General features: G+C 43.9%; 1 protein-coding gene across 9 annotated transcripts in view; it reads left to right on the top strand.

Annotated features, from left to right (window-relative positions):
- Window positions 1–6291: 6291 nt before the first annotated feature.
- The window catches only part of PDE8B (phosphodiesterase 8B), a 79811-nt gene continuing 59326 nt past the window's right edge, over window positions 6292–26776 (top strand). For 8 of the 9 annotated variants that reach the window (XM_075527478.1, XM_075527483.1, XM_075527477.1 and 5 more), the window contains exon 1: window positions 6317–6636. In XM_075527478.1, the coding sequence (XP_075383593.1) occupies window positions 6325–6636 (312 nt within the window). In that variant the 5' untranslated portion in view covers window positions 6317–6324. Of the gene's footprint in view, window positions 6637–26776 lie in introns of all 9 variants that reach the window. The other variant, XM_075527475.1, reaches the window with a different exon arrangement.

Raw genomic sequence — 26776 nt, 5'->3', positions numbered from 1 at the left:
GGCGCAGGCAGGGGGAGAGGCCGGCGGCCGGGACAGCTCGGGGAAGCCGGCTCGCCCTCCTTCCCCGGGGGAGCCCCGGCGGCGAAACTCATTTTCCTGGAGCGCTTCCAGCCCAGCGGGGCCGGGCGCGGGGCGGCGGGGGAGCTCCGGGGGCCCGGGCCGGCCCCGAGGGAGGCGCCGGCAGCGGCGGGGCCCGCCCCGCTCACCTGGGCAGCCGCGCCGGAGCGCCGGTCCCGCTCCCTCCCGCTCCTCGGAGGATGAACGGGCCGGGATGGAAGGTAAGGGGAGGCCGGGCGGGTCGGGGGGCAGCGGGGCGATCCCGCGGGGCTCCCCCCTGCTCCGGGGCGCCCAGAGCCGGGGCACGGCGGCGAGGGTGCTGACACCCTCCGGGCGATCTCCCCCTCCGGGCGGCAGCCCGGGGCTGGCGGAGGTGCGCCGACCGCTGGTGGGGCCACAGGCCTGCCTGGCGCCGCTCGGCGCGGCGCAGCTCGCCGGGAGCCGCGTTCAGCAGTGCCCGGTGCGCAGGGCCGAGGGCTTCCCGTGAATGCAGCGACCGCCCGAGAGGGGCTTGCTGTGCAGGTATTCGAGTATTCCCGCAGAAGAATAAGGGAGAAAAGGGAGAGAGAGTTGTGTTATTAAGTAATAACGAGCAAAGAACAAGCTTCTTGTGAGGGAACGACCACTGAAGTCTTGCTGGGGGACTTTTCAGTGCTGGGAGGAGAACCGCAGTCGCTTTTCGTAACTTTGAGTGCTGTGAAGTACTTGATTCAGTCCTGCTCAAAGGCACACCAAAGGGTTTGGTGGAGAACAGCAGTCTGTGCCTTTTAAATGTGATGTGATCACTGTTGTCCTAGACAATTTGCTTATAACTAGAAGTATGTGGGAACATCACGCCAAAAGTTGAGCTCCTTAAGGGGAATAATGCTAACACATAATGCTACTGCTGCTGGCTGAAGCCTATAGTTACTATAGTTACGTTACTCTTCCTCTTCAAAGCAGTGTAGTAAAGGGTTGCTGTGTCTCTCAAGAATATGCTGATATGAAGGACAGTGCCAAGCTGACCCATTATAGGGAAAATGACTGCAGGTGTCTGTCCCCAGCAGGAAATCTGCGTCCCTGGGGCAGCTCATCACCTGTCAGCAGTGAGGAGCAAAACCTCAGGACTGCATCTTCTCCTGCCCCTGGGGAGAGAGCAGCAGCTGCAGACAGAGAAGGGTGGGAGCCACAGCTCTCCTTTGCTCGCACACAAAGGGGTGGAGGAGGTAGAGAGTGGAGGAAAGCCCCTGCCCCTCCCAGTACTCTCAGGACAATTTGTGCCTCACAGCATTTACAGCGGCACGGACTGCTAGTGGAAAGGGAATCAGAATGAGCTCCCTCTTTAGCTCTGCTCCCTTGAGTAAGCTTGGAAACAGGCTTCTCCGTGGCTCAGTTTCCCCACTTGCAAAATAACCATAGTGCAAAGTATTTTATGAGCTTCTGGGGAAAACTGACATAGCTGGCATTGTCTAAGCCAGCCAAAATCTGACTGTAAAAAAAGGCCAGAGTCAGGTTTTATGGTGTGATTAGCAAGTAATCCCAGCAAACCCATTCTGTCTGAGCAATACCTATCTGAGGGTATCTTATTGTAGGGTGCTGCTATTGGAAGATTGTTATTCACAGCACTCGCAGAACTTAGTATGCAAACACAGTATAACAAACCAATGATAAATTAAAACACTATTTTGCTGCAACAAATTATTTTTCAAAGTTATGAAATGAAATGAGTTTTGGGCAGGGAAAAAAAATAGGACTCGATTTTGCTTTTTGTTTGAGTTGGAGAAAGGTCATTGCTTTCAGTGAAGTTACTCTTGATTACCTTGGTGAGAGAGTCATTGGATTTGTGGACTGAAAAATACATTCTGCTCTTCCTCAGGCAAAAGAAATAACCTTCACCTCTTGTATTTAATATCTTTCTATTTTCCAAGCACCATTATTTCTTGTATTGTTGATGAGTAAAAGCACGAGGTTAGCATTTGATAATCTATTATAGATTATGAAATTACTACAGAGGTAGGGGTTTTTAACAAAATAGAGGTATACAGAGAAGAGTTCTATTCTAGCTGCCATGATTATTATTTTCCTCATATCTATTTTAAGTTAAAAACACAGCACGTAGTCTGGATAATTTAAATAATTTTTAGGTATTTACTTTGCTCTAATCTGGGTATGCAGCATGTTAGTTTTTACTGTAGTTTAGAAATCTGTTGGACCAATATGAAAGGACTGAGAAACTATTGAGCCTCCTAAGAGCCTAGTAAATTTTTTTTTGTACAGGCTTATTTATACATTCTTAAACTGGTTTTACAGTAAATGAACCATGAATAGAGGTAACTGTCTTCAGTAGCTGGTTCTCAAGTACCAGTTTTTTAAGTCTGTGTAAAATGTGACCTCTGAAGTAGTTTATTCTTACTGCAGTGAACTGGGATTTACAGATGTTACTTCCAGTAATGCCAACATAAACTTACCAATCTGCTTGTAGCATAGAGTGTTAATATTGAGGTCAGAGTGAAGCCTATGACTGGCTTTGGAAGGGATATAAAGTTTGGACGAGTATATTTTCCTCATTGTGGAGGGATTTGCAGGTGTAAACACCATAGGGAAAGTACATCCACTGCTTTTTACTGGAAAAAAAGACGAGACGCTTCAGGGTTTCACCGATGGCTTCCAGAATCACTCATATGCTTAAATTCATCATGCTGAAATTAGTCATGTGTAAGAAATTGGTTTCCTGTGAGCATAAAATTTGTTAGGATTTATACAATTGCAACTAAAGCCAGCGAAGACTCTTTAGTAGTGGAGAAACTGGTGCATGTGAATATCTTCTAGTGGTCGGATGCACTGGCTTAATTCTGGGGTCATACTAAGTATGCTTTCTGAGGGCAGAGTCTGCTTCAGTACATTAACTGTCCCTCCTGTAAGTCCCTGGTCTAATTAGTACGTGCTGCTCGCAGGAAAGCCTTCCGCTTTAGTGGGCATCAGTCAGGGCAGACTGCAGCAAGATGACTGCAGGAGCATGACTTGAGCGTGCCATAAGAGGTGGTGCAAGTGTTCATGCATGTGTTTTAAATATTCCTTCTTCCCCCCTGTCCAGTAAATCCATGGTTGTCTTCTCACAGGCAAGGTGCAGGAGGAGTACTGATGTTAGGAAAAGGCATCTTTAACTTTCCATTTCTTCACTTCCTATTTCAGCGGCAGACAGTCATCCTTCTCTGCACCCACTCACTCTGCCCCACTCCAGCCTTTGCTCATGCTAATCATCTCTTGCTTGTTCCGTCTCTCTGGGTTCCTTCTGAGCACCATGCATATGAGGAGAGGCCGAGACAGCTGGGACTGTTCAGCCTGGAGAAGAGAAGGCTCAGGGGGGATCTCATCAATGTACATAAATACCTGAAGAGGCAAAGAGGACAGAGCCAGGCTCTTTTCAGTGGTGCCCAGTGACAGGTCCAGAGGCAATCGGCACAAACTGAAACGTGGGAGGTTCCCTCTGAACATCAGGAGGGAACTGTGAGGGTGACTGAGCACTGGAATAGGTTGCCCAGAGGGGTGGTGGAGTCTCCATCCTTGGAGGTATTGAAAAACTATCCAGATATGCCCATCCTGAGCAGCCAGCTCTAGTGGTCCTTCTTGAGCAGGGTGGTTGGACCAGATGACCCTTCCAACCTCAACCATCCTATGATTCTGTGATTCTGCTGTTAAGCAAAGCATAAGTTACTCTCCCCACTTTTCTGTTGCTTTTCAGCAGTCCACATAGTTCCCCATGCTGCAGCCTTCACTCCTCAAGCACTCTGGCACCTTGCACAGGCAGGCTTATCCTCTTCAGTGGTGATCCTTCCCCATTACCCCAAAATCAACAGCACAGGGAGGGCTACTTGAGAGCTGCATTTAGCAAAGCTTCTCCAGAGCTGTGACTTCTTATTCCTACAACTTATTCTCTGACAGCAACTCAAATGTTATACCTAGGCAAGGGAAATCCATGTGAGAGTGGGCAGGTGCCTGCAATTCTGTCTGAAATCAATAGCATAGTTGTCACAGAATTCAGTAGGAACAGGGCAGAAACCCGAGTACTGGGATGTAAAGGAAACCTAGGTATTGACTGACTGATGAAATAACTTACCACTGATACCAGTTCAGAAAAAATGGATGGTGAATAGCTAGCAACACAGTTTAGGGTGTGATGTGACATTTTCACCAAGCTCAGTCTGCAAAGTCAAAATACAGTTTACATTCACATCCTTTATTAAAATTCTAGATGTTGTTGATACCTGGGGTGGGTAAATTCCTATGAACAGTGTCTCAAACTAGATGAAGTCAACAACTCTTACAAGTCTTTTGGGGCAATGTCATTTACACCAATGTATGGGTTCTGAGTGGCATTCCTGAGCTCCTGGCTTTGCTGCACGTCTCAGGTGTGGTCTAGGGCAGGTAACTCAAATCCCCAACTTTAGTTTCCCAACTGTTAACAGAAATGAAGATAGACTTGAAAATATTGCAAGGAGTACATACAACTGGTTGCTCTTTTGTTATTAAATGCAGGTTTAGGATGTGTTCATCTGTAACTAAGTGCATTATGCTCTGGGAAACAGGCAGGTCTCATCCAGAACTGCAGCCTAAGCAGCAAGAAAGGCTGCATGGTTGGGTGATGAAGTGTAGTCTGCTTCATTTTGCTCATGCTGAGCCTGTCTTCAAGGTGGTCCTCAAACACAGCCACCAGCAGAGCAGCGTGGCAGCGTGCAAACTTGCAGCAAATGCAGGATATGAGCCACAACTTGGTTTGTCAACATTGACAACTAGTGGGGATAAAAATTATCTAGAGAAATTTGATTACTAGGGCCAACACAGGCTCTCCCTGGTAACTGGAAGACCATAGTTTGTCAAATAGGTTGGTGATCTCAGTCCAGTTCTTGATGGATGAGTGAATGTCTGTATTGCCATAATTACAATGACCCATGGACTGGATCAGCAGAGACAGAGGATAAAGGCTCAAACAGTCTCTCTAAACTGAGGCATTTTAGCTGTAAAGCCATCACTTCTGAATAGACTGGTCTCTAATCCATGAAAGCGCTTCAGGAGTATTAGGAGTCAAAATAACATGTTCAGAGCACTATGTCATGCATCATCACAATCCTTGCACCAACTGTGCTTCACATCTCCAGTATTTTTACATCACTCACTAAAAACTGGGTGGAGAAACAGCAATCAAACATCAGGTAACACTCCAAGGAGAAGAAAAGGTGTATACACAAGTGTTCGTTGGTAACTGGGTGTCACATAAATGCTGTATGAGGCAGGCAGCATACTGCTGGGATGACATTAGCAGTTCTTGAAGGATTTATAACATGCCATTGAAAACAGAGAGATTTAAACTAAAATCTTGCAAAGACTTGAAAACCACACATTTAGCTTTACACCTCATAGGTAATTTCGCTGAGGCCAATGAAGCTAAGCTATTCACTGGGGAAGGCTAGAAGGTGTGTAGATCTCTGCAGCATTAAATGTTTTGCTTGATTATCTCCCCAGGGACTGGAAACAGGGATTGGCAGCTGTCAGACATATAGGCTAAAATAGCAGTTTGTGTCTTTGAATATTGGCCTAATTGAAAAACAGCATTAAAAATTGTGGAACAATCCTGGTCTTTTTTCCTAGCTTGCGGTGGGTGCTGTGTGGCTCTGAACTCCTCCATGCAGTCCCCCCAAACAATTGAGATTTGGTCACCCATGGCTAAGAAAAGTAGGCGCATTTTGACTGTCGAAATAAGTATTTTTAACTGCTTTAAAAAAAGGAAAAAGAAAAAGTATTTGGCACAACTGGGGGTGTGTGTGGGGGTGTGTCATGTTGTATGTACGGAGGGCTTGAAAGCAGACCCTCTGCCAGGGTCGGGAGGGGGCTGCACCACCGATGATGATGCTGATGCTTCTCCTCCTCCTCCTCCTCCTCCTCCTCCTCCTCCTCCTCCTCTTCTTCCTCCTCCCCCCGCCCCCGGCTGAAGGAGCCGGTGGCCGCAGGCGCTTCGTAAGACGCTGCCGAGGAGGGGAAGGGGCTTAACGGGTCTGGGGACCCTGGAGGCGGCGCGGGGAGACCGGCGGGGTTGCCGGGGAGGCGCCGCATGGGCGGGAGCGGCCGGGGCAGCGCCAGCGGCGGGGGGTGGTGACGGTGCCGCTGCCGGTGCCGCTGCCGGTGCCGCCGCCGCCGCCGCCGCGGGGTGCGCGGCGCAGGGGCGGCGGCCGGTGGGAGCGGAGCGGGCCGGCCCGCCGGCGGTGCGGTGGGGCGGGGTGGGGAAAGGAAGGGATGGGCTGCGCCCCCAGCATCCACGTCTCGCAGAGCGGCGTGATTTACTGCCGGGACTCGGACGAGTCCAATTCCCCCCACCAGACCACCACCATCTCGCAGGGCGCCGCCACCCTGCACGGCCTCTTCATCAAGACCGACGCGGCCGACTCCATCCCCTCCGTCCTCGCCTACCAGAGCCGGCAGCAGCCGCCGCCCTCCGCCGGCCCCCGCCGCAAGGAGCGCAGGGAGCCCGGCGCCTCCGCCCGGGGCAGGGCGCCCCGCTGCTGCGGCGTCGAGGCGGAGACCCAGACCAGCACCGCCAGCGCCAAGGTAAACCGCGGCCGCTCCGCAGGGGGGCCCCGGGGGGGCTGGTCTGGGGGCCGCGGCCGCGGGAGGACGGAGCCGGAGCGTCCCCCGCCTCCGCCGGGGAGGGAGGCGATGCCTCGGCAGGCGGGATGCAGCGGCGAGCAGCGGCCGCCCTGCTGCCCACTGCCTCACCGCAGCTGCGGCGGCCGGGCCGGGCCGGGCCGGCAGTGCTGCGGGGGTGCTGCGCCGGGGACGCCCCGCCTGGAGCCCCCCCGCCTGGAGCCCCCCCGCCTGGAGCCCCCCCGCCTGGAGCCCCCCCGCGGCGACCGCCGGGGCCCTCGGGCTCCCTCCGCCCCGCGCCCGCAGCCCGCAGGTGGCTCCGGGGTGCCCCTGGGCGGAGGCCGCTCCTGGAGTTGGAGCCGGGGGAAAGGTTTGTTCGAGCTTTGTGGCTGATGGCAGGGAGCGGGCGTCACGTCTGGGAGAGGTGATAATATGCCGGAATAAAATCTCCCTCTGCTTAATTCTCAACAGCAAAAAGCCCGTACTCGCTGTTGGGTTTTCCTCATCCCTTTTTCTTCCTCCCGTATCTGGTTAAAATGAACTGTTGCTGCTGGGCGTGGATGTCCAGCTGAGAACCGAACCACTCGGATTTGCAGGCATTAGGCAGGTACGCTTTGCTGGTGTAGGGCTAGGGGATGCCCGCGGGAGGGGCGGGCAGGGGCTGTGTCTGTGGGGTCATCTCACCCCAAATCTGGAAGGCTTGGGTCCCCCTCTCAGTGGCTAAGGCGGGCACTGCTGCAACCTCCTTGTCAACATCTTCACTTAAGTTTAGCAGTTAAAAAGAGATGATTGCTCTGGATTTTTTTTCTCCTTTTTTTTAATATCAGAGTAAGTTTTTCATTAACTCCCCTGAAGGTTTTCTAAGAATTAAATTTTGCTTTGTTGCCCTATGCCAAGGCTTACTGTCAAAACAAATGGTGCCATGATCCCAGCTGCACCTTAGGTTACTTTTCTGTTGTACTAATAAAGCAGGATATCATGTCACAAAGTAATTACATGGACTTAAATAGATCCTGGTATTTTGTTAGAATATAATTAAGAAATTAAAGATTATATAATCTTCTTCTATAATTTAAAAAATCCAAAAGTCATCTAAGGAAAGCGTAAGTGAGAGAGATCACAGAAAAAAAAAACCACCACCACAACCCATAGTCAATTTGTTCAAATGCTGAGCAACTTGCAGAATTGTCTGCATCTACATTGACTGTTTCACTCATTCAGCAGCAGAACCTGCATAATCAGTGATAGGGACAAAGTCTGAGCAGGATTGGCGTAAAATGTTATATTTCTTGGATTTGGGGATATTTTTTTTACAGTTCAGAGTGGAATACTTAAGAAAAAATACGATTTTGTTTAATGTAGAGGAGAGCAAAATAGAAATTCTTGCACAATTCTTTAAGTTATGATTTGAAAAGAAGATTTTTTTTAAAGTGGTAATGCCCTTTTCTGTTCTTATTCATTGTTTATTATTTGTTATTACATCATGTGCTCTTATAAACAAATATATTTGTCAACTTTCTGGTTATTAAAAGTGAATGTATTTCAGATGTTTTTGAACTTCATAATTGGCACTGTAATATTATTTTGGATAGTTTCAGTTCTTTTTACAATTTTAGAGTCCCAAGCATCTAAGGGAAATGATAAGGGCTTTTATTTAACAACTGCTTCAATTATATAGTAGAAATGTTTCCATTCTTGTAAGAATTAAGATCTGTAAAATATTTTATATCATTTTTAAACCAAATTAGAGCCTCCATTCTTGCTGCCACTCCTGGCACAATTTCCTACAGGTTAATATCATACTTGAGTATTTGTCTGACCAAAGCAAGGTTGGAATATTACAGAACTATCATAAAGGCAAAATAGTACTTGATAACCTGATGGGCTATAAGAATTGGAAAAGCATGGAAATATGGTTCTCCAATATTACATGATAACAATACTTATTTCCATAGAAGTTCAAAAATGAAGAAAGATATTAGTTATTTTGGTACAGAAGATGTGTCTAGTAATACCACATGGTTTTAACTCCTGTAGTGCTTGGTTGCACGTATTAGCTGTGTTGAAATCTCATCTAACTGTATTTAGGGGACAAAAATACATGGGTCAAATGGCTGTTAGCACTATTATATATTAATATAATATTCCAGTTGTGTAACTATTCAACCCACTTAAACCATGCTGCTTCATCTGTCTTCATTTTCTGTTCTAGACTGTTCTTTAGTTGTTTACACAATCAGGTTATTGCATTATTTACATTTGACCCTATCTTTATAAATGTTTTAACACTCATCCATAGCATAATATTAAACTGCCGTTAAAATAAATGAACTTGCAATGATTTCAACCCGATGCAATTCAAATAAAAAAACAAAACCGATCCTATGTCACTTAAAAATATATGGCTTATCTAAACCTTACTTTTTAAGTCCATCTAATCTGTATTAATCGGGGTGAGGTTAGTGTTACAAATGCAATTTTTTTTGTTTTCTTTTCTTCTCCTTTCCTTAATAAAAAGTTCTGAATTGTTCAGAGCATTCATATGTGTTGGTCACATCCTGCTTACACTAGTTATGAGTAACTATTCAACGGTTCTAGCGTGTGTGCGTTTCTTTGTGGATCTCAAAAGCTTAGTAACAAATATCTGCAGGTTACCTGACAAATATGTTAAGTGGACTTGTTAAGTATTACAAGATGCGTCTGCATCCTAATTTGGAAAAGGACCCACAGCTTCTGGTGCCCAGCCATACGCTATGTTACTAAGGTACTTGGGCAGAAACTCTCGAGTATGGCCATTCCTTGCCCATGTTCTCTCCTTAATAAAACCAAACAGTATCACGACAGCAAACAGTATTAATACCTCAAACCCTACATCAGCTTTAGATAAAGATACAAGGCATTTAGCTTACATCACTGAGGCATAACATTGAGCATGAGACGATAGATAGTGTATGATGGCTGCTTGACCCATTGCTCAGCTATTGCCGGTTCTTAAGTGCCAGAAGTAAGAAGTAAGTTTAGCAAGAAGAAGAGTTTCTTGGACACTTCCTTGGGGATTTGAAAAGATAATAAAAGTTTACCTTATTTATGTTTACAAATACATCTTTTAATTATGGCCAAATACAAATCTTAAGCAAAAGTGCATGCATAGATATGCTTTACTTGAACATCTTGATACTTAAACACTAGCCAAACTTAAAAGACTAGGAAGGCTCTTGTTGATAACGTATAGCCTAGTGGGAAAAAACCCCCAACTTCTGCAGTCTTCTATTGATTACTTTATCTTATTTTTCTTCTTGAAATGACAAGAACAGCAGTTGCAATAGTTTGGTTCTTCTTATGCTGTGTTCTTTGTGGAAGAGAAAAACCTGTTTATGAACCTCTCTTGAAAGTCAGTCACACTAGGAAGAGGTTTTGACAGTTTTCAGGCTTTTCTATAGCAAAATAATTATTAGAAGCAAAGCTCAGAAGTAAGAAGAAAGACGATGGGACAGTATCTCTTACCAATGTTGGTCTGCATTAAGTTCCAAGGTGGACGCATTGAGGCAAAGGAGGCACCCCAATAGGTCAAGCGCCTAGCTTTTACGATTTTTTTTTTTAATCTGGGGGAATAGGAAAAGGATGCAGCTGCCAAATACAAATATAAAGTGCTATGGAGAGTATTGTGGAATCCAGATCCTGAGAGACTTGCATCAGGTCCCTAGGTCCCGGAGAAATGCAACCCTAAGCATTGCCTTGATTTCAAATACAATTCTTCTCTTTAAAGCAGTATCATGTGTAAGAAAAATCACTGTACTTCTTGCACTTCTTGTTTTGTTTGAAGTGTACTACTGTTTAACTGGCTGCTAGTACATTCTGTAGGATGTGGAACGTACCAGATGTAAGATAAACTTGGAAAACAGACCTCCCAACTCTGTAACTTAGTGTGATGAAGGTCCATTTCACAACTCAATAGGACACCCTAAGGCATCAGAGTCCTCCTGAACATAACTCTGGGGCTGCAAAGCTGGCAGAAAAAAATTTGGGCAGGCCAAAAAGTGTTGAACTATGTTGCAGTGCAGAGCCTTTTTAATTTAGGCTAGCTCTTCTCCAAGAGGTGCTGGCCTGAATAACTCTTACCATAAAGAAAATTGCTAGTAGAGAAACGCTTTTCTTGGACTAAGCCCAGACTTCTTAAATGAATACACTAAAAGGACTTTCGCAAAGATTTGCTGTTCTGTATGTGACCTTTCCATTCCTCCTTCAAATGGTGCAGGTAAACTTCAACAAGCACTTATTTGTGTTCTTAAGCAATGCTAGACAGGAGAAGCGTTACGGAATGGAGAAAACCATTTCTTCAGAAAATAATAAACCACTTGGCAAAGGAAACAGAGCAGCCTGGTAGATTAAACTTACTTGGTATTGAGTCACACAACATTCTGAACTTCCAAAACTGTTCTGGGTGATAGGCGTTTATATCATTAAATATAAAATGCATCTTTCCCCCTCCCCACTTTAGTTTGTATAGGAAAAGAGAAGCGTCGGAAGAGAACAATGAGCCTCAGCCATTTCAGCATTGAGAGTCAACAGGTGTCTCAGAACCCCTGCACCCTCCAGGTCCTCCAGTAAAAAGTTATTTTGGAACATTTGCTTTCAGTGCCCAAAATACCAAAGAGTTTTAGGTAAACTGAGCATTAGTAGTATCTGGTTTCTACTTTGTACCATTTGCTATGCACAAAACGAGACTCTGAGGTTTTACCTTCTGAGAAGCTTGATGTGGATCTGTTGACAATTTCTAATACTCCATGGTCATGCTGAATGCAGAGCAGAGGGATTTCAAATAAAATTGACCACATGGCTGAAAGACGTAATGCAAGCTGAGAAGTTGTGCCATATACATGCTCTTGGGATGCAGGAGATAGGTTTGAATTCCTGCAGCTGAGAAAGCTTAATATCACACTAGGGTGTGATATAGAAAATGGGCACATAGTTTCCCATTTGTGTCCTTCAGGTGAGGAATAATCTAGTCATCTATCATACTTTAAGTAGTGGTTTAGTCCGCAGAGTAATTGAGCAGGTTTAGGTTGTGAAACTAAACATCACACCTGCTCTGTGGGTAGTCTAAGAGAGGCAAGGCTACCAAACATCTCTTGTAGACATTTCCTTTCAGCTGGCTTGAGTGGCCCCTCTGTGCCTTGGATATCTATCACATTGGGATGATGAGCTTGCCCTATTTGCTGTAACGAGCATTTAAGCACCTGACTCACAAAAATATTTCCTGTTCCTGGTGGGAGTCCTTCAGCTTCTCCGGGAGTTTGTTATTTTAGACAGGTTGCTGTACCTCTTCTGTATCCATGGGTTCCTAGATCAGGTAGTTGTACCAGGCTGGATTGTACAGCATAGGTATTCCTGAAGTAAGGAGCATATTTTCAATAACCTGGCAATGTTCTGTGAAGTAGTTCTGAATTCTGCATAATGATACCTAAAGCCTGTAGAAGTTAAAAGGAGTATTGTTTCTAGATCCTAGTGATTTCTGAAATGCTGTGTGCTCATGGGTAAGCTTGTTGGATTAATGCAACCAGAACTGGGGACATTCATAAGCCTTAGTCCTATATGCAAAAAAGAAGCGGAGTTGGGGTTTTGTTTGGGTTTTTTGTTTGTCTGTTTGTTTTTTTAAATTAAAATCTTCATAGTACAAGGCAGACATGCTGTTTGTGTGCCTGCTGTATTCTTATTTTGGATTATCTGTGTACTCCCTCAAAAGTGTTGTTGCTTGAAAACTCAAGTCCAGGAGAGTAAGATTTGGAGGAAGTGTAGGTAGTGGTGTGAAGGGGAACCAGAGATGGAAAAGAAACCATGCTTTGGGTTACATTTTCCCTCTTGTGCCATCTGCACTGCTGCCAGATCTCAGGGTACTTTACTTTCCACGTAGATCATTCTCTGCCTGCATTTCCTGTCTGCCTGTTGGTCGCTCCTCTTATTTTTTTGAAAGATTCAAGTCTGTCTCAGAGGCTTTTTCAGTGTAGCCCAAAGTGAAAGATGCATGGTGTACGTGAAATTTGTAGAATTATCTTTAATGTACGTGTAACTTATCTAAAATTGCCTTCAGCAAAGGCTGTATGTACCTGTGTGGTTGCTAGGAAATAGCATGTGAAGTGTTTTATGGTGTAGCAGAGTTCAACTCTTTTTGGGGAGTGTTGTCATGGTAACCAAACCCGGTATTTTCTGGACTTCAAACTAAGTCAATGGTAGCAGGATTATGGCTCCAGAAAATCAACAGTCACCTTTACCAATGTAAAGGTAAATGTACGGAGCATTGTGGAACGCAGCACGTGTGTTTGAAGTGCATCATTTTGTGGTTGAGGACATGAGCTTACCGAAACGACTGCCACCTGATGATCTCTTGTGTGGTAGTCTCCCTCTGGCCCAGTTTAGTGGGTGCATTTCTGGCCTAGTAAGTCACTGGTCTTGCAGGGCAGCAACAGCTGACTGTCCCCTTGCTTCTCCGAGGGCATCTTCTTTGGGGCAATTCTCACAGGCCATAAAGTACGACAAGCTCATTCTATAGGAGTCCCACGACTCCCCAAAAACACTGGTGCTTTTGGCTTGTGAAGCTTGAATCACCTTTCCTTTTGTGTGAGGAAGAAGTGCTGTCCGGAGATACGTTATTAATTCTGAGTAAGATGGCGTGCTGCACAGCCTTCTGGAGGTACTGCTAGTGTAGGTAACTTCCTTCGCTTGAGAGGACTATTAGTCCATCTGCTCATGAGCTTTATTTTTCCCTTGCAGGTCAACCATTTGTGTCAACCACTGCCCCAGCCTTCAGCATCCCATTACTTATAAATGCCTTTCTCACCTGTATTGTCAGCTGTAAAAGAACAAAATGTGTTAGAGACATTCTGTTGCTTTGGATTACCTCTGGCTCTGTGAATAGAGAGTTACTCTGGAGAACTGTTAAAAAAAATCCCTGTATATCTCTACCCACTGCTTTGGCCATCCAGTGCCAAGTATTTCATATCTTGAATATAGGCAGGGTAGAGCTTAGATTTATGCTGAGAAGCCCATTAGCTAAATGGTGCTACTTTAGAGTCAGTCTCAATATTAAGCTCTTAATAATGTGTTACTCGCTTTGAAAATACAGAACTCATTTTGATGTAGATTTGCAATTCATTGATCTCTTGCCCTGGATTCATACTGCATCTGCAGAGGCAGCTTGCTTTCTAAAAAGATGGGAAAACTGGACCAATGTCGGTTGGTTTCATAGCATGGAAGAGTGGAGCAGGAATTGCAAAGATCTCAGCTGCCTGGACTCCAGCACACAGAATTCACAGAGAATGCAGCCAAGTGTGAGCATGTGTATAGATATTATGAAATTGTGTTTACGTAAGAAGTCCAAAGAAACAACAGTTAGCTGAGAGACTCTGCATTAGTAGGATCGGTGATGTCCACAGCAAGGTAAGGCAATGAGCTGAAGTGGGCTGAATGGAGTTTTGAAGCAATGTAGCTATTGGAAAACGAGCTATTCAACAGCTATTTATAAGCCTAGGACAAACTGTGCTCACAGCCAGTTTGTACGTAGAGCTGTAACCCGTTAGATTTAATTAAAAGTTATTTGTTTATATTTGGAGGGGCGGGGTCTGATTCTTTTCTCATTTTATGCGTGGTTTAATCAAAATAGTGGTATACTTACCAGCAGCATACGTTTTAGTGCTATTAAAAAAGATCAGCTTAATCGAATGTGGAATTGGGCACGAGGTCTCTGAAGTTAGCTTTGGAGCTGCTTCCAGCACTCTATTTTCCTTTTGCTCTTAGGTCAGCCATTTCGCCACAGGGACAGCAAAAGAGGCTTTCTTCTTCCCCCGTCGCAGATTTGGAAGGCTGTCTGAAGGCACTGTGAACTTGAATGTTATCAGTGTTCGTCGTTCTCCTGCAGTTTAACAATCATTGTGACCATTTATGATATGCAACTTATCAAGCCATTGTGCTAGTCAGAAAGCCAAGAAATCTCTTTTAGAAAAGGAGGGGGAGATGAGGCTTTAACTTTTGTGTGTGTTCATTTCCAAAGTGAAACAAATTTCTTTTGAAACTCAGAGACCCCTGGGTAGGTGGTAACGTGGTGTCTAGGGTGTTTTCTGGAGATGAGGCAAGTTGTGTTCTCTGTTTTGAAAGAGTCTGAAGAAGCTCTCCCATGTGAGTCCCCTGCCTCCTGGACTGTTGGCTATTCTGGGTTCCTCTTCCTCTTGGCTCTGAGACCACTTCCCTAAAATCCATCCATTCCAAAGAGTCCCACCCTGATGAATCACTACTTTCTCCTGTCGCAAAGAAAGCCGTTCCTAAAGAGCTGTTTAATTATATTGGGAAATAACACAAACTTTCAGGAAAAGGTGGTATGTTCCATTCCAGAATAAAACCATTCACATGTGTTGAATGGTTAGGGCTGTGTTTATGTGCCAGGCAGCATTGTGACTTGTGGAAGAGGTGAGTAACTGCCATGTCAAACACCTTGACGCAGCCTCGTTTCAGGCTGCTTCCCTTTGCCTCAGATTGCAAAGTGAGGGAGGCCAGGATAGCAAGACATCTTGAAAGTTTTTATTTCCTATGTTCTCATGGACATGGTGCAGTGGGCCGTGGACCTGGTGCAGTGGGCTGCAGCTGCTGCTCCTGTCCCCATGGGGCTCTGGATGATGGCCACAGTGTGCTCGTGGAAACCTGGGAAATCTTTGGCTGTCTTTGTTCTGGAGGTTTTTGCAGACGTAAAAAAGGTCAGCTAGAGTACTATGAGGGTGCAGTGGATGGTTAGAGAAGAGATGGATGAAGTGAAGATCAGAGACGAGCTAAGCAGAGAGAGACATCATTGTACAAGTGAAAAGAAAGTAATCAATCTAGCCTAAATTGGGGTGGTCGTGGATGGAGCTTCTGTTATGGGCTGGAGGAGGCCGGGACAGAGACGTAAGCCAAAGGAAGCGGAGCTGAAGGGGCACGTGGGTAGAGAGGTGTTTTGGGGAAAAAAAAAGATTTGTCTTGGTGGCACAGGATGCCGATGACGCTTGGAAGTCTTGAGGAGATGCGATGTCTGAATCTAGTGATTTCTGTCCAAATCTTATAGCTACACAACAAAAATGTAGGTTGCAACTCAGCGCTAAGGAATTTTGTGGATTGTGGCAATCATCTTGAACATGCTTCTTCTGGAGTTTATTTGTGGTAGTCTTAATGAGCTTTAAAACAATTCAATCATACTTCAGTTTCACTGCAACAGGAAAAGCATAGATGTTGTTCTGTGTTACAAAGTAGTAGTGATGTATCCACTGCTGCCTAAAGTCACCTAATAGTCCGTGCTTTTCTGTGGTTTTATTTCCCACCCCATCACAACAGCAGAGGACTCCTTCTAAATCTATGTAATTTAATATTTAACAGCAAGAGAGATGTATCTGATATTTGTCTAGACAAATCGAGGACTACTAACCAATCTGCTTGCCAGTGCAAGCTCTATACTCTTGAAAGGAAAAAAATTCTTAGGTTCATGTGTTTTTTCTCCTTGTCTGGACTACTGCTCCAGACAAACCATGCTGGTTTGTTGTGGTGTCATGACAGCTGAGAGAAGAATGTTGGCAGCTAAATCAATGCTTTTACTATAAGACAGGAAAGGGAGCTTGCTGGGAGGGTCTTGTCCTGAAGAGAGCTCTGACAAAAGGGGGGAAAAGACACCTCACTCACCCACCCCACCCCCCAAAAAAAAAAAAAAAAAATCCCCACAAACAAACAAAAACCCTGCACCAAAACAACAAAAAAACCCCCGAAACCACCAAGCAGGGCTTAACAATCAAAATTGTTGTAATATGGAGATACTTCTGGTACAACTTTGTGAAATGACAGCATGCACTCCTATATTCCAGGCCCAAATAGGATATTGCCAGGAGACGACTCAGACAGTGTATTAGCTCTGTGGGTCTGGTGCATGGGAACGAATTTAATCTTAATGGCAGTTTTTTCTTTCAAAAGTGACTGTGTATAAATGTTGTCACTTTATTTGGTGCAGCAGTTTCTTTGGTGCATTCTGGCATTTTTGCTCATTTCAGTTTGACAGAGCTACCTTTTACCTCTCTGGTCCTTCAGGTGGGCTTGGAGTGAGCAACAGAACTTGTTTGTTTCTCACACGGTTAGTAGATTGAAAACTGTGTGTTTGATAGCTGTTACTAAAGACTCAAGCTCAAGATAAGAGTTGTCCCAGATTTAAAAATAATATATTTAAAATTTCATCATTTTAAGTTAGATTCTGTGCATTCTAGTGTTAGAGATATCAGACTTCTTCTTTCAGATATGAAGCCAGATGTTTAAGAAAGTGAAATATCGTAAAATTATCACAAACGTAAAAACTAGTGGGCCTGATCAGTGTTGCACTCAACCAGAAAGCGTGAGGATATTGTATGACCTCTGGTAAGATCCTGCAGTGAATTAGACCTATATGCTGCTCTTGCAGGTTTGGGCCCTCATTAATGTATGTGGAACAAAGTCTTGCATTTCAGCGTGTTCCTGGGTTTTGTCCTAACACCTACCATTTTGTTCCAGCACATATTTGTAGAGTTCAGGAAGGAAAACTTGCAGGTGGTAAGAAATTATCTCAAAAAATAGTTCAAACCAACAGTCTTAGACTTTGGGCTTACCTTTGTTTGTTTCTTTCCTACACTATCAACTCAGAAGGTTCCTTTGTTGTCTGTTTGCAGGTATGCATTAACTAGAACAGCTGATGCACATACAGATCTTTTTTGGCCCTCTGGCATTTTAGTGGCTTAGGGGGCATCCATACAGTTCAAAGAGTTCAGTAATGAATGATCTTCAAAGAAGGAAATTGTTTTCATGGGTTCCACCAGATTTATACAAGAGGCTATTTTTAGATCAAGGATTTTTTTCCCCCTTAGCACTACAAGGCATCTGTGGCCTCGCCTTAGATTTGAAAAATCTGCTGTGCTGAAAGTGACTCCTTTAAGGCCATCCTTTCATGTTCACTTTATTGTTATTTTTCTTTTGATTGCAAATAGTCTGCAGATAGCTTAAAATTGAAAAGGGCTCTGTACTCCTGTAGCTCACATATAAAGTCTTATCAGAGAACACTGATTTCCTGCATGGTTAATGAAGATGGTTGCCTGTGAAAGGATGACCCTTAATTACCATGCTCACGCTTATTCTCTGGTGTCAATACATAATGCAGTTTACCTATCCAAGTCTGAGATATGAGTATGTTTACAAATTGGTATTTTATGATACACATATGGTTTTTGGCTTATAGCATGTTACACAGCAATTGAGTTATGAATGTCTTCAACATACCCTTGTTTTATTCGGGAACTCATGTAGTATAGCTGCACAGGACCCACTGGAACAACATGAAGGAAAATGGAGGCAACTTGCTCACAGTTGCAAGGTGTTTCAGTTTCCGTTATTGATGTTGTGAAATGGATACGAGACATACATGATCATCTTTGAGTTTGGGCTGGAGAGCTACTCCTACAAGATATTGTCATCAGGCAGATTTAGGAATATCTGAGTGGTAAAGAGCAGCAATAAACTTTTGTGCACTTCAGAAACTTTTAGGAGAGAGATCAGGTTAAATCTGATTGTGGACAGACGTTGTAAGAACATTTAACAGAGCTAGCTCTCTAACTGAACACCAGAACAGGAAGAAGATAAATGTGATTATTTTTTAAGGTGCTTACCAACAAGTACTCTGGATTTTTGGTGTATCACCTCTTATCATTGAAGGAAGAACAGCATTTTATTTCAAAATCTAATGAAAGAGCTTAACATACAAAACAGTGTTCAATGATACAACAGTAAAAACTTGGTACCTTTTTGCACTTCCATTCATACATGTAGTCTGGTAAAAATGGCCAAGTTCAGAAGTTACAACTCCATATTGTTAGGATGCAAATCTTTCTACTGGAAAGACTCCACTGACATCAGTGAGATGAAGATTTGGCCTTTTTCAGATAGGAAGATAGCAATGGGCAAAAGGCTGTTCAAATTTTTGGAAAATTTTCCCACGTTTTATTTTTAATTCTTTAGAAAGAAATGATGGGGCCCTGATATCTCCTCTTCTGGTTAATGAGCTGTCAGAGACCAAAAGAGCTGGCAGCGTATCTCCCACACAGCCCTTAGCTATTTTAGCTGTAGCTAGTAGTTGGGCTGGGCAGTGCTGCTTCTCCAAATGCCTCGTTCCTAACTCTCCCTGATAAGCGCTCAACATTTCTTGATGAGTGAAGGAGGTAGTGGCATGGCATGGGTGCAGTATACCAGATTTGCACCACTTGGAGATGCCAGCAGTGCTTCTTGCCACCACTCCCTTCTGTTGATCTGCCACTCTCTCTTACAGGATTTTTATTTTTCACTTGTTCTTTCAGCATAGGATCGCTGAAGAGGATAGTGTGCCTTCTTTGGATGATGGGGCATCCTTTTGTTTGTTTGTATGCATACTTGGTGTATGCAGGTTGGGTGAGCCATCTTCTGGTATCTTCCCTCCGGTTTTGGCTGGTTTTTGGTTTTTTTCCCCCCCCATTTGACCAGTTGCAGAGGTGTTGCCATTGCTGAGAATGGATCAAAGCAGGATACATTTAAATGTGTGGACTTCTTGGATCTTTTTGGTCACAGTTCACATCCTCTGTCTACCAGCTGCCAAATCTCTTTATTCATTTGTTCTTTGATGATCAGTTATGTTCTTTCTCACTCTGGAGGAGAGCAGTTCTATTTGTCTATTCAAAGTATTATCAAAACTGATGGGTACCTGACAACAGTAGGCATATCTTCTTTTCCGCTACCAGCGTGTATGCCATGGACAGGAAAAAATCATGGCACAGATGTGTGACATAAAACAGTACTTTCATTGCTGCCTATCACAGGATTAAGTGTAAAACAGGAAACATAGTCTTCTGTGGATCCTCTCTAAACTCCTTTCAAACTTTTGCTGCTTGTCTGCTTAGAAATTTGCTTGGCAACTGACTTGTATGCTGATGGGAAGTTAATGGGGACTGGATTTCCTGCTTATTTGGAAATGTCACTTCAACAAGAGAAATATTTCAAAGATAAAATCCTGGAAAAATATTTCAGGTCAATCAGAATTTACTATATCAAGTCAATCAGAACAATCTCAGATTCTGTTTATATTTTGATAAAAATGTCCACCCGATTTACTGCTTCTTGAAAAGGCTTTACTTCTAATAAATAAAGATTTTCTGGTGGCTGGGAGGATCCAGCTAGACAATTTCTAACTGTCTGGCAATGATAACTTCGATAATTTCACGTCATGCTGCAGTTGGGAGGTCCAAAGACACGTTACCATAGAGATGCGCACAGTAGTTTTAAACCAACTTTAAATTACTACAGCTTGAGGGCGAATGCTTACTGCAACATCAGCTGTGAAAGACACACTGGGAGGCTGAATATATGCTTGAGTAGCTGGCTGCACCGGCTACACCTAACTACAGCCCAATGATGTCTGCTTTTGAGGTTGGAAGCATAGGACCGCAATCTCATAGTTCTTGCTAAGACACAACCAGCCTTGTAGTAAGGGGCCTGACCAGGTGCCTGAACACCTCAGTTGTGCCACTATTGTAAAGGACAAGTAGGTGGCCTTGGACAACTGGATCAGGTCTACAAAGGCCTAGTGGTTCCACAAATGGGATTGCAGTGCTTGCTGCTGCTCTTTCTCCTCATTTGGTAACTGACTTGATTTTTTTTTTTTTTTTACTTTTTGCAATGAGGTATTTTGCGTCTTTGGTAGAGGTTGCACTGTTGGATCAAAATTTAGGGTGAAAAATAAAATGAGTGATTATTTACTGTTCTTACCATCAGCCATAACATCATTTGTGGTATTACAGATTTGGCTTTGCTGTCTGTGTTTAATGTTCAGTGAGCACACACGGAAATGAAAAATCTTTCCCTTTGAAGAAAAAGATGAAGTGGAGTGCTAAGGTGAAGAATTTAGCAAGCTATCTTTAAATAAATATGGTTTCTGACTTGGTTTGCATCTGAGTCCAAATCAGTCAAAAGAAGCCAAGCAAGGTTTTAAATTGGACTAGTAGGCTGTTACTTGATCCGTTGTCGTTATGTTTCTTTTCATAGAGAACCTAGTCGTATGAGGAAGCATATGAATGAAATGCTGACCTGATATTACTGTCAGCAACAGAAAGCTAAAGTGAACGACAGTTAATCGTGTGTGTTCTGCTGTACGTAAAAATTCATGGAGAATTCTGTGCTGCTTCATGCTGTACACATTTCAGTAATAAGTAATAATCTCAGATGGAAATGTCTGCAGTCTACCTTTCAACAGCAGCGTAGGCAATCATTAAACCAAGCCATCTTAAATAAGATAGACACTCTTGCAGCTGTTTCATTTTCTCAGAATTAGTCTTTTCACTAGAGCTCACTTATAAATCCTTGCCAAGTAGGGTGTATTTATTCTATTTCTGTACACATTCGCAGCATCTTCACTGGTCTTCCAAGGATAATAAAGTCATTTGTGGTGGGTACCAGTGAAATTACTGTGTCCATAGTATAATCTAGTTACTTGAACCTGCATAAAATTTCATTGCAATTTATAGCAAGTGTCTTATACAACAAAGAAAAATTCAATTAAAGTAACTGGCATGCATGAGAAATGGAGGAATAGTTCTTATTTGCTGTGAACATTGGTAAGGTTTCTATTCTGATATCATATTTTCACTTTCTTGATCTGATAACATGATCGATAACTACAAAATCATAACTTTCATTACATGTAGAAACAGGGTAGACTTTCTTCTGATCTGATATAGGCAAAGTCAGTTTGAGACTTACGTGTCCCAAGTTCTGAGATGGCCTGATATCTTTAACGCTGTGGCTTTTGCCTCCCCTGAGCTGGCTGCCTGCAGAGAGAGTTCCTGCTTTGCAATGAGGATTCCTGCGCCACGACAGAGGTTATCTCACTGTCGCCAAGTGGGAGCAAGCTCCTAGCTGACTCCTCCTTGGCCGGAAGGATAGTTCCGAATCCATAGATGAAGATCCCACTCTGGAGAAAGATGGTAACTGTGCATAGAGTTGCTTTTAGTTATCCTCTGAAAAATTCCAAAGGAATATTCCTTAGCTGGCTCATGGTAAGTGTTTTGAGGCAATCATATTTTAAATGTGGTAAGAGTGACTGAATAATTTAAAAATATTTCTGCATACATCATGATTGAAATTAAAATACCAGATTAGGGGATGACTTTTTAAAATTTTTATTTTTAATGGCAAAGGATATTTGTTTAGGCTGTTTTCATAAAGTGAAATAGAAAAATGCCAGTTAATGTAAATGTATTTCATTAGAACTTTTACTGGAAGAACTGTATCTGCAAATATATGTACCTCTCTACTAGAAGCTGCGAGAGGGATTACAACACAAGAAACTTCTAAAACATGAAATATTAAGCATAACCCAGCACTCAGACTTTTATGGGGGAATGGCACTTTTTCAGCATTTTGCATGTATTCATTGCACATTTTTTTTAAAAAATTGATGCTGAAATGGGTCAACAATGCACTCTTTATAAAAGTGTGCACCTACAGTTCTCATCACTAGCAAACTGACTTCTTACCTTCTTTCTCATCTTACTGCTAGCTTTTTGGGGGGCTCCTTTCCTAAGGTCTCCCTAAAATCAAATTATCCTAATTTGGACCTGAGAAGCAGCATTCTCAGTTTCTGTAGTGAAAAAAAAATAACTGGACAAGATGCATGTAAGTGGTTTATCAAGGCCACTTTTCTTTTAGACTACAAAAGGCAAACTCCCATTTCAGAACAGATCTCTCTGCAAGATAAGTTCACCATGCTGACTGTTAAATTGCCTTAAAGGCTATCAGAGCTGTTGTGTCAGACTTACTATAGATTTGGGGATATGTTGATTCACACTAACTCTGAAAATATGACTTTATCTATCTTGGGGACATAAAAATGGCTTTGCTTTATTTTTAATGAAAGTTTTCTGAGTAATCTGTACCTGATATACAGCAGTTTTTGTGAAAAACATAATGACTGCTGTCATGGTTTAACCCCAGCCGGCAACTAAGCATCACGCAGCCGCTCGCTCACTCCCCCCTGGTGGGATGGGGGAGAGAATCGGAAGAGTAAAAGTGAGAAAACTCGTCAGCTGAGATAAAGACCGTTTAATAGGGAAAGCAAAAGCTGCGCACAAGCAAAGCAAAGCAAGGAATTCATTCACTCCTTCCCATGGGCAGGCAGGTGTTCAGCCATCTCCAGGAAAGCAGGGCTCCATCACGCGTAATGGTTACTTGGGAAGACAAATACCATCACTCCAAACATTCCCCCTTCCTTCTTCTTCCCCAGCTTTATACGCTGAGCATGATGCCATATGGTATGGAATAGCCCTTTGGTCAGCTGGGGTCAGCTGTCCTGGCTGTGCCCCCTCCCAACTCCTTGTGCACCCCCAGCCTACTCACTGGTGGGGTGGGGTGAGGAGCAGAAAAGGCCTTGACTGTGTAAGCACTGCTCAGCAGTAACTAAAACATCCCTGTATTATCAACACTGTTTCCAGCACAAATCCAAAACATAGCCCCATACTAGCTACCATGAAGAAAATTAACTCTATCCCAGCCAAAACCAGCACATTCTCCACCCCTTATTCCATACCATTTACGTCATGCTCAGGTCCTGCACTATCCAATACGTCCTCATTAACCACCATTCCCCTTCCCATCCTTTGATCTAATACACAGATATCATTCCCTTAGGCTATGGACCACCCCTGTAAAACATCTTTAAAATGTCCACAAATATCCACAAAATGTCCACGGAGTTCATTTAGTCCATGACTTTGGGCTCCATCTGTTACGGTGGTCACTCAGGACAGGAGAGGTGGTGTGTTGTGTGGAATTACTGGGCACCAAAGCCAGCTCAGGTCAGGTCACTGCTGCACTTGCACTGCTTCTTGTAAGGCTTCTCCTCCATTGGTTTGGGTGGTTCCTGCTATAGTAATTCCCATGACATGAGACTCAAATCCCGGGTTATGACAATTTAAAGGTATTTCCATTACAATCTCCACCCCTGGTCCCTTTGGACCAGACCATCAGGTTTAACATGGCAATGAACTCCTCCCTTTGCCCCTGCTCCAGCTTGGATTTATCCACAGGCTGCAGTCCCTTAGGGCTGTACCTGCTCCAGGTGGAGCCTTATCTAGGGGACACAGCCTCTCCAGGAATATACCTGCTGCAGCATAGACTTATCCACAGCCACAGTTGCTTTGAGGTGCACCTGTTCCAGCGTGGCCTTCTCCATGGGCCACAATGCCTTCAGAGAGATACCTGCTCCAGCGTGGCCTTACCCACAGCCACAGGCCCTTCAGAAGTAAACCTGCTCCAACACGGCCCTACCCATGGCTGCAGTCCCTCCAGGGGAGTACCTGCTCTGTTGTGGGCTTATCCATGGCCACACGCTTTCAGGTGCTCCAGCATGGCCTCATCCGCAGCCAACGATGCTTCAAGCTGTACCTGCTGCAGCATGGACTTATCCACAGCCACAGATGCTTCGAGGAGTACCTTCTCCAGCATGGACTTATCCTTGGGCCACAATCCCTTCAGAGGTATACCTGCTGTGGCACAGACATAACCATGGCCACAGACGCTTTGAGATGTACCTGCTCTGGTGTGGACTTATTCACAGCCACAGACGCTTCAGGGTGTCCTGCTCCTGCGTGGACTCATCCACAGGTCACAGTCCCTTCGACTCAAGTTCACACTGGAGTTCCAGCCTGTCCAGTACAGCAGCACAGAAACAGCAGCGATGCCCTGGCCACCTGCCAGCCCAGGCGCATCGCCATTGCTGTTATCAAAATGTTCCCAGGCACAGCAGAGTCGGATGACAAGCAGTACAGCAAGCAGTGAAAACATTCCCAAAAAAACCATTCCCAAAAACATTCCCATCAAATCCGTCGTTATCTCGAACCCTTCGAGCCTCACATTGGGTGCCAAGAAGGACTGTCGTGGTTTAACCCCAGCTGGCAACTAAGCCCCACACAGCCACTCACTCACTCCCCCCCAGTGGGATGGGGGAGAGAATCAGAAGGGTAAAAGTGAGAAAACTCAAGGGCTGAGATAAAGACAGTTTAATAGGGAAAGCAAAAGCCACGCACACAAGCAAAGCAAAGCAAGGAATTCATTCACTCCTTCCCATGGGCAGGCAGGTGTTCAGCCATCTCCAGGAAAGCAGGGCTCCATCACACGTAATGGCTACTTGGGAGGACAAACGCCATCACTCCAAATGTCCCCCCTTCCTTCTTCTTCCCCAGCTTTATATGCTGAGCATGACGTCACATGGTATGGAATAGCCCTTTCGTCAGCTGGGGTCAAAATCGGCACAACTGCAAATTACAAAATGTGTCGGACTGTGCCTTGCTTTACAGCTATATATACAAAAAGAAGGTAGTGTTCATGGAACACGTAACATAAGTTCACTGGGACACTGAAAGAATAAGTGAGAGAGAGATCTTTTGAGGATTAATAAGTCAAAAATTACTTCTGTGTATTTCAGAAATCTCTAAGGCCTGCGGTGGGGAATGGATGCAGGAGGTATCATATGTGCTTGCCCTGGTCTTGTACATATTACCTAGTTTTGACCATTCTCAGAGACATGATGTTAGTTTGGTGGCTTGATCTGACCCAATGCACCTGTTGTTATGTGTTTGCAATCCTGGCCTCCATTGAAGCCTGACTTAGCAAAATATTTAAGCGCACGAGTAGAACCATCCAGCTTGACTGGAAAAACCAGAGCACCAGTTTGACTTTACATTTCCACAGGGTCATTGCACTCCAAAGAAGCCTAAAACAGCCTTGGGGTGGTTATAACCTGTGTCTGGCAGCTAAATATAGAACAGCTGGTTAGCTCCGTGTCGCTACAAAGGTCTAAAAAGGAAAAGTGATATTTCCCCAAGAAGAGCTGCATATGTGAAATTGTCTTGTTCCCATGTTATGTGGATCTGAAGACTTGGGGCCTAAATTCTGTAAGGAGGGGTACTAATGTATTTGCAGTGCCATAACTGAGATAATCAGTGATGCTCTTGTGTTACTCAGTGTGGAGAATCCAGCTATCCATACTGTGTTATCACTTCATCACAAGGTTTCTGCAGATGGGACCAGTGAGCTAGTCAGACTGTTTTATGTGTGCCCAGAAATGGGCTTTTTAATGTTTAATGACCGTAACGATTACAGACATTTCATTACACATGTATTTTGTTAGGAGGCCCCCCAGCCCGATGTCTCTCATTTACTTTTAGGGAAGCATTTAAATTTTAATGGTAACATGCTATGTAAAGTAAAATGCAATTTCTGGAGAGGGCTCTTGGGTCAGAGAGCTGGAAGCCACTTTCTATAACGCCTTAAATTTCATTAAAGCCTTGAAAAAGTTTACTTCTGGTCTTCTCTGACTTTACTGACAGGAGTACTAAGCTGTCATCTCTCTTGTATTCAGCTTCTTCTCTTGTATTCAGCTAAGAAGCTTCTAACATACAGCAACATACGTAAGTACACAGTGTGGCACTTCATATTGTTTGAATTTCAGCCCATTTCTATGACTCCTGCCCTCAAGGTTCTCTGCTACCCTACCTACCTTGCAGTTCTTTTATTCACCCCATTTTCTGCAGCTTTTTTAATACCTTTGCCTGTGGCATCCCAACAAATGCTTTTCAGCAGTCTTGAACAGGAGAGGTTTATTAAGTTTCCTTTCTCTAGAAAATAACTTTTATTATTTTATACGTTTTTGTCAGGACTCATATTAGGGTGACTTAGTAAGTTTGGTAAAATGATAGAGTTGCATCTTCTGTTCAATGTAACTCAATGTCTTTATTCTTCCATACAATTCTGGCACAGATTTTTAGCATGAGTGCCGATATGATGGGCCTATGATTGCTCAGATCACTTTCACTGCTCTATTGGCAGCTCATTTCCCCCAGCTTATGTCGATCAAATATTTCTCAACTTCTTTGAAAACTGAATGTGACTCAGCAAGAAATGTCTAGAAATTGCTCTTTTCTATACTGTGATATGCACTTGTGAATAAGTACAATATTAAGAGGAAATACAACATATTTCTCTGCAGAGCCCATATAAAGAC

Source organism: Mycteria americana, chromosome Z (genome assembly GCF_035582795.1).
Source record: "Mycteria americana isolate JAX WOST 10 ecotype Jacksonville Zoo and Gardens chromosome Z, USCA_MyAme_1.0, whole genome shotgun sequence".
Taxonomy (NCBI): Eukaryota; Metazoa; Chordata; class Aves; order Ciconiiformes; family Ciconiidae; genus Mycteria; species Mycteria americana.
The sequence above is the reverse complement of the archived record's forward strand: the minus strand, read 5'-3'. Positions and strand labels throughout refer to the sequence as shown.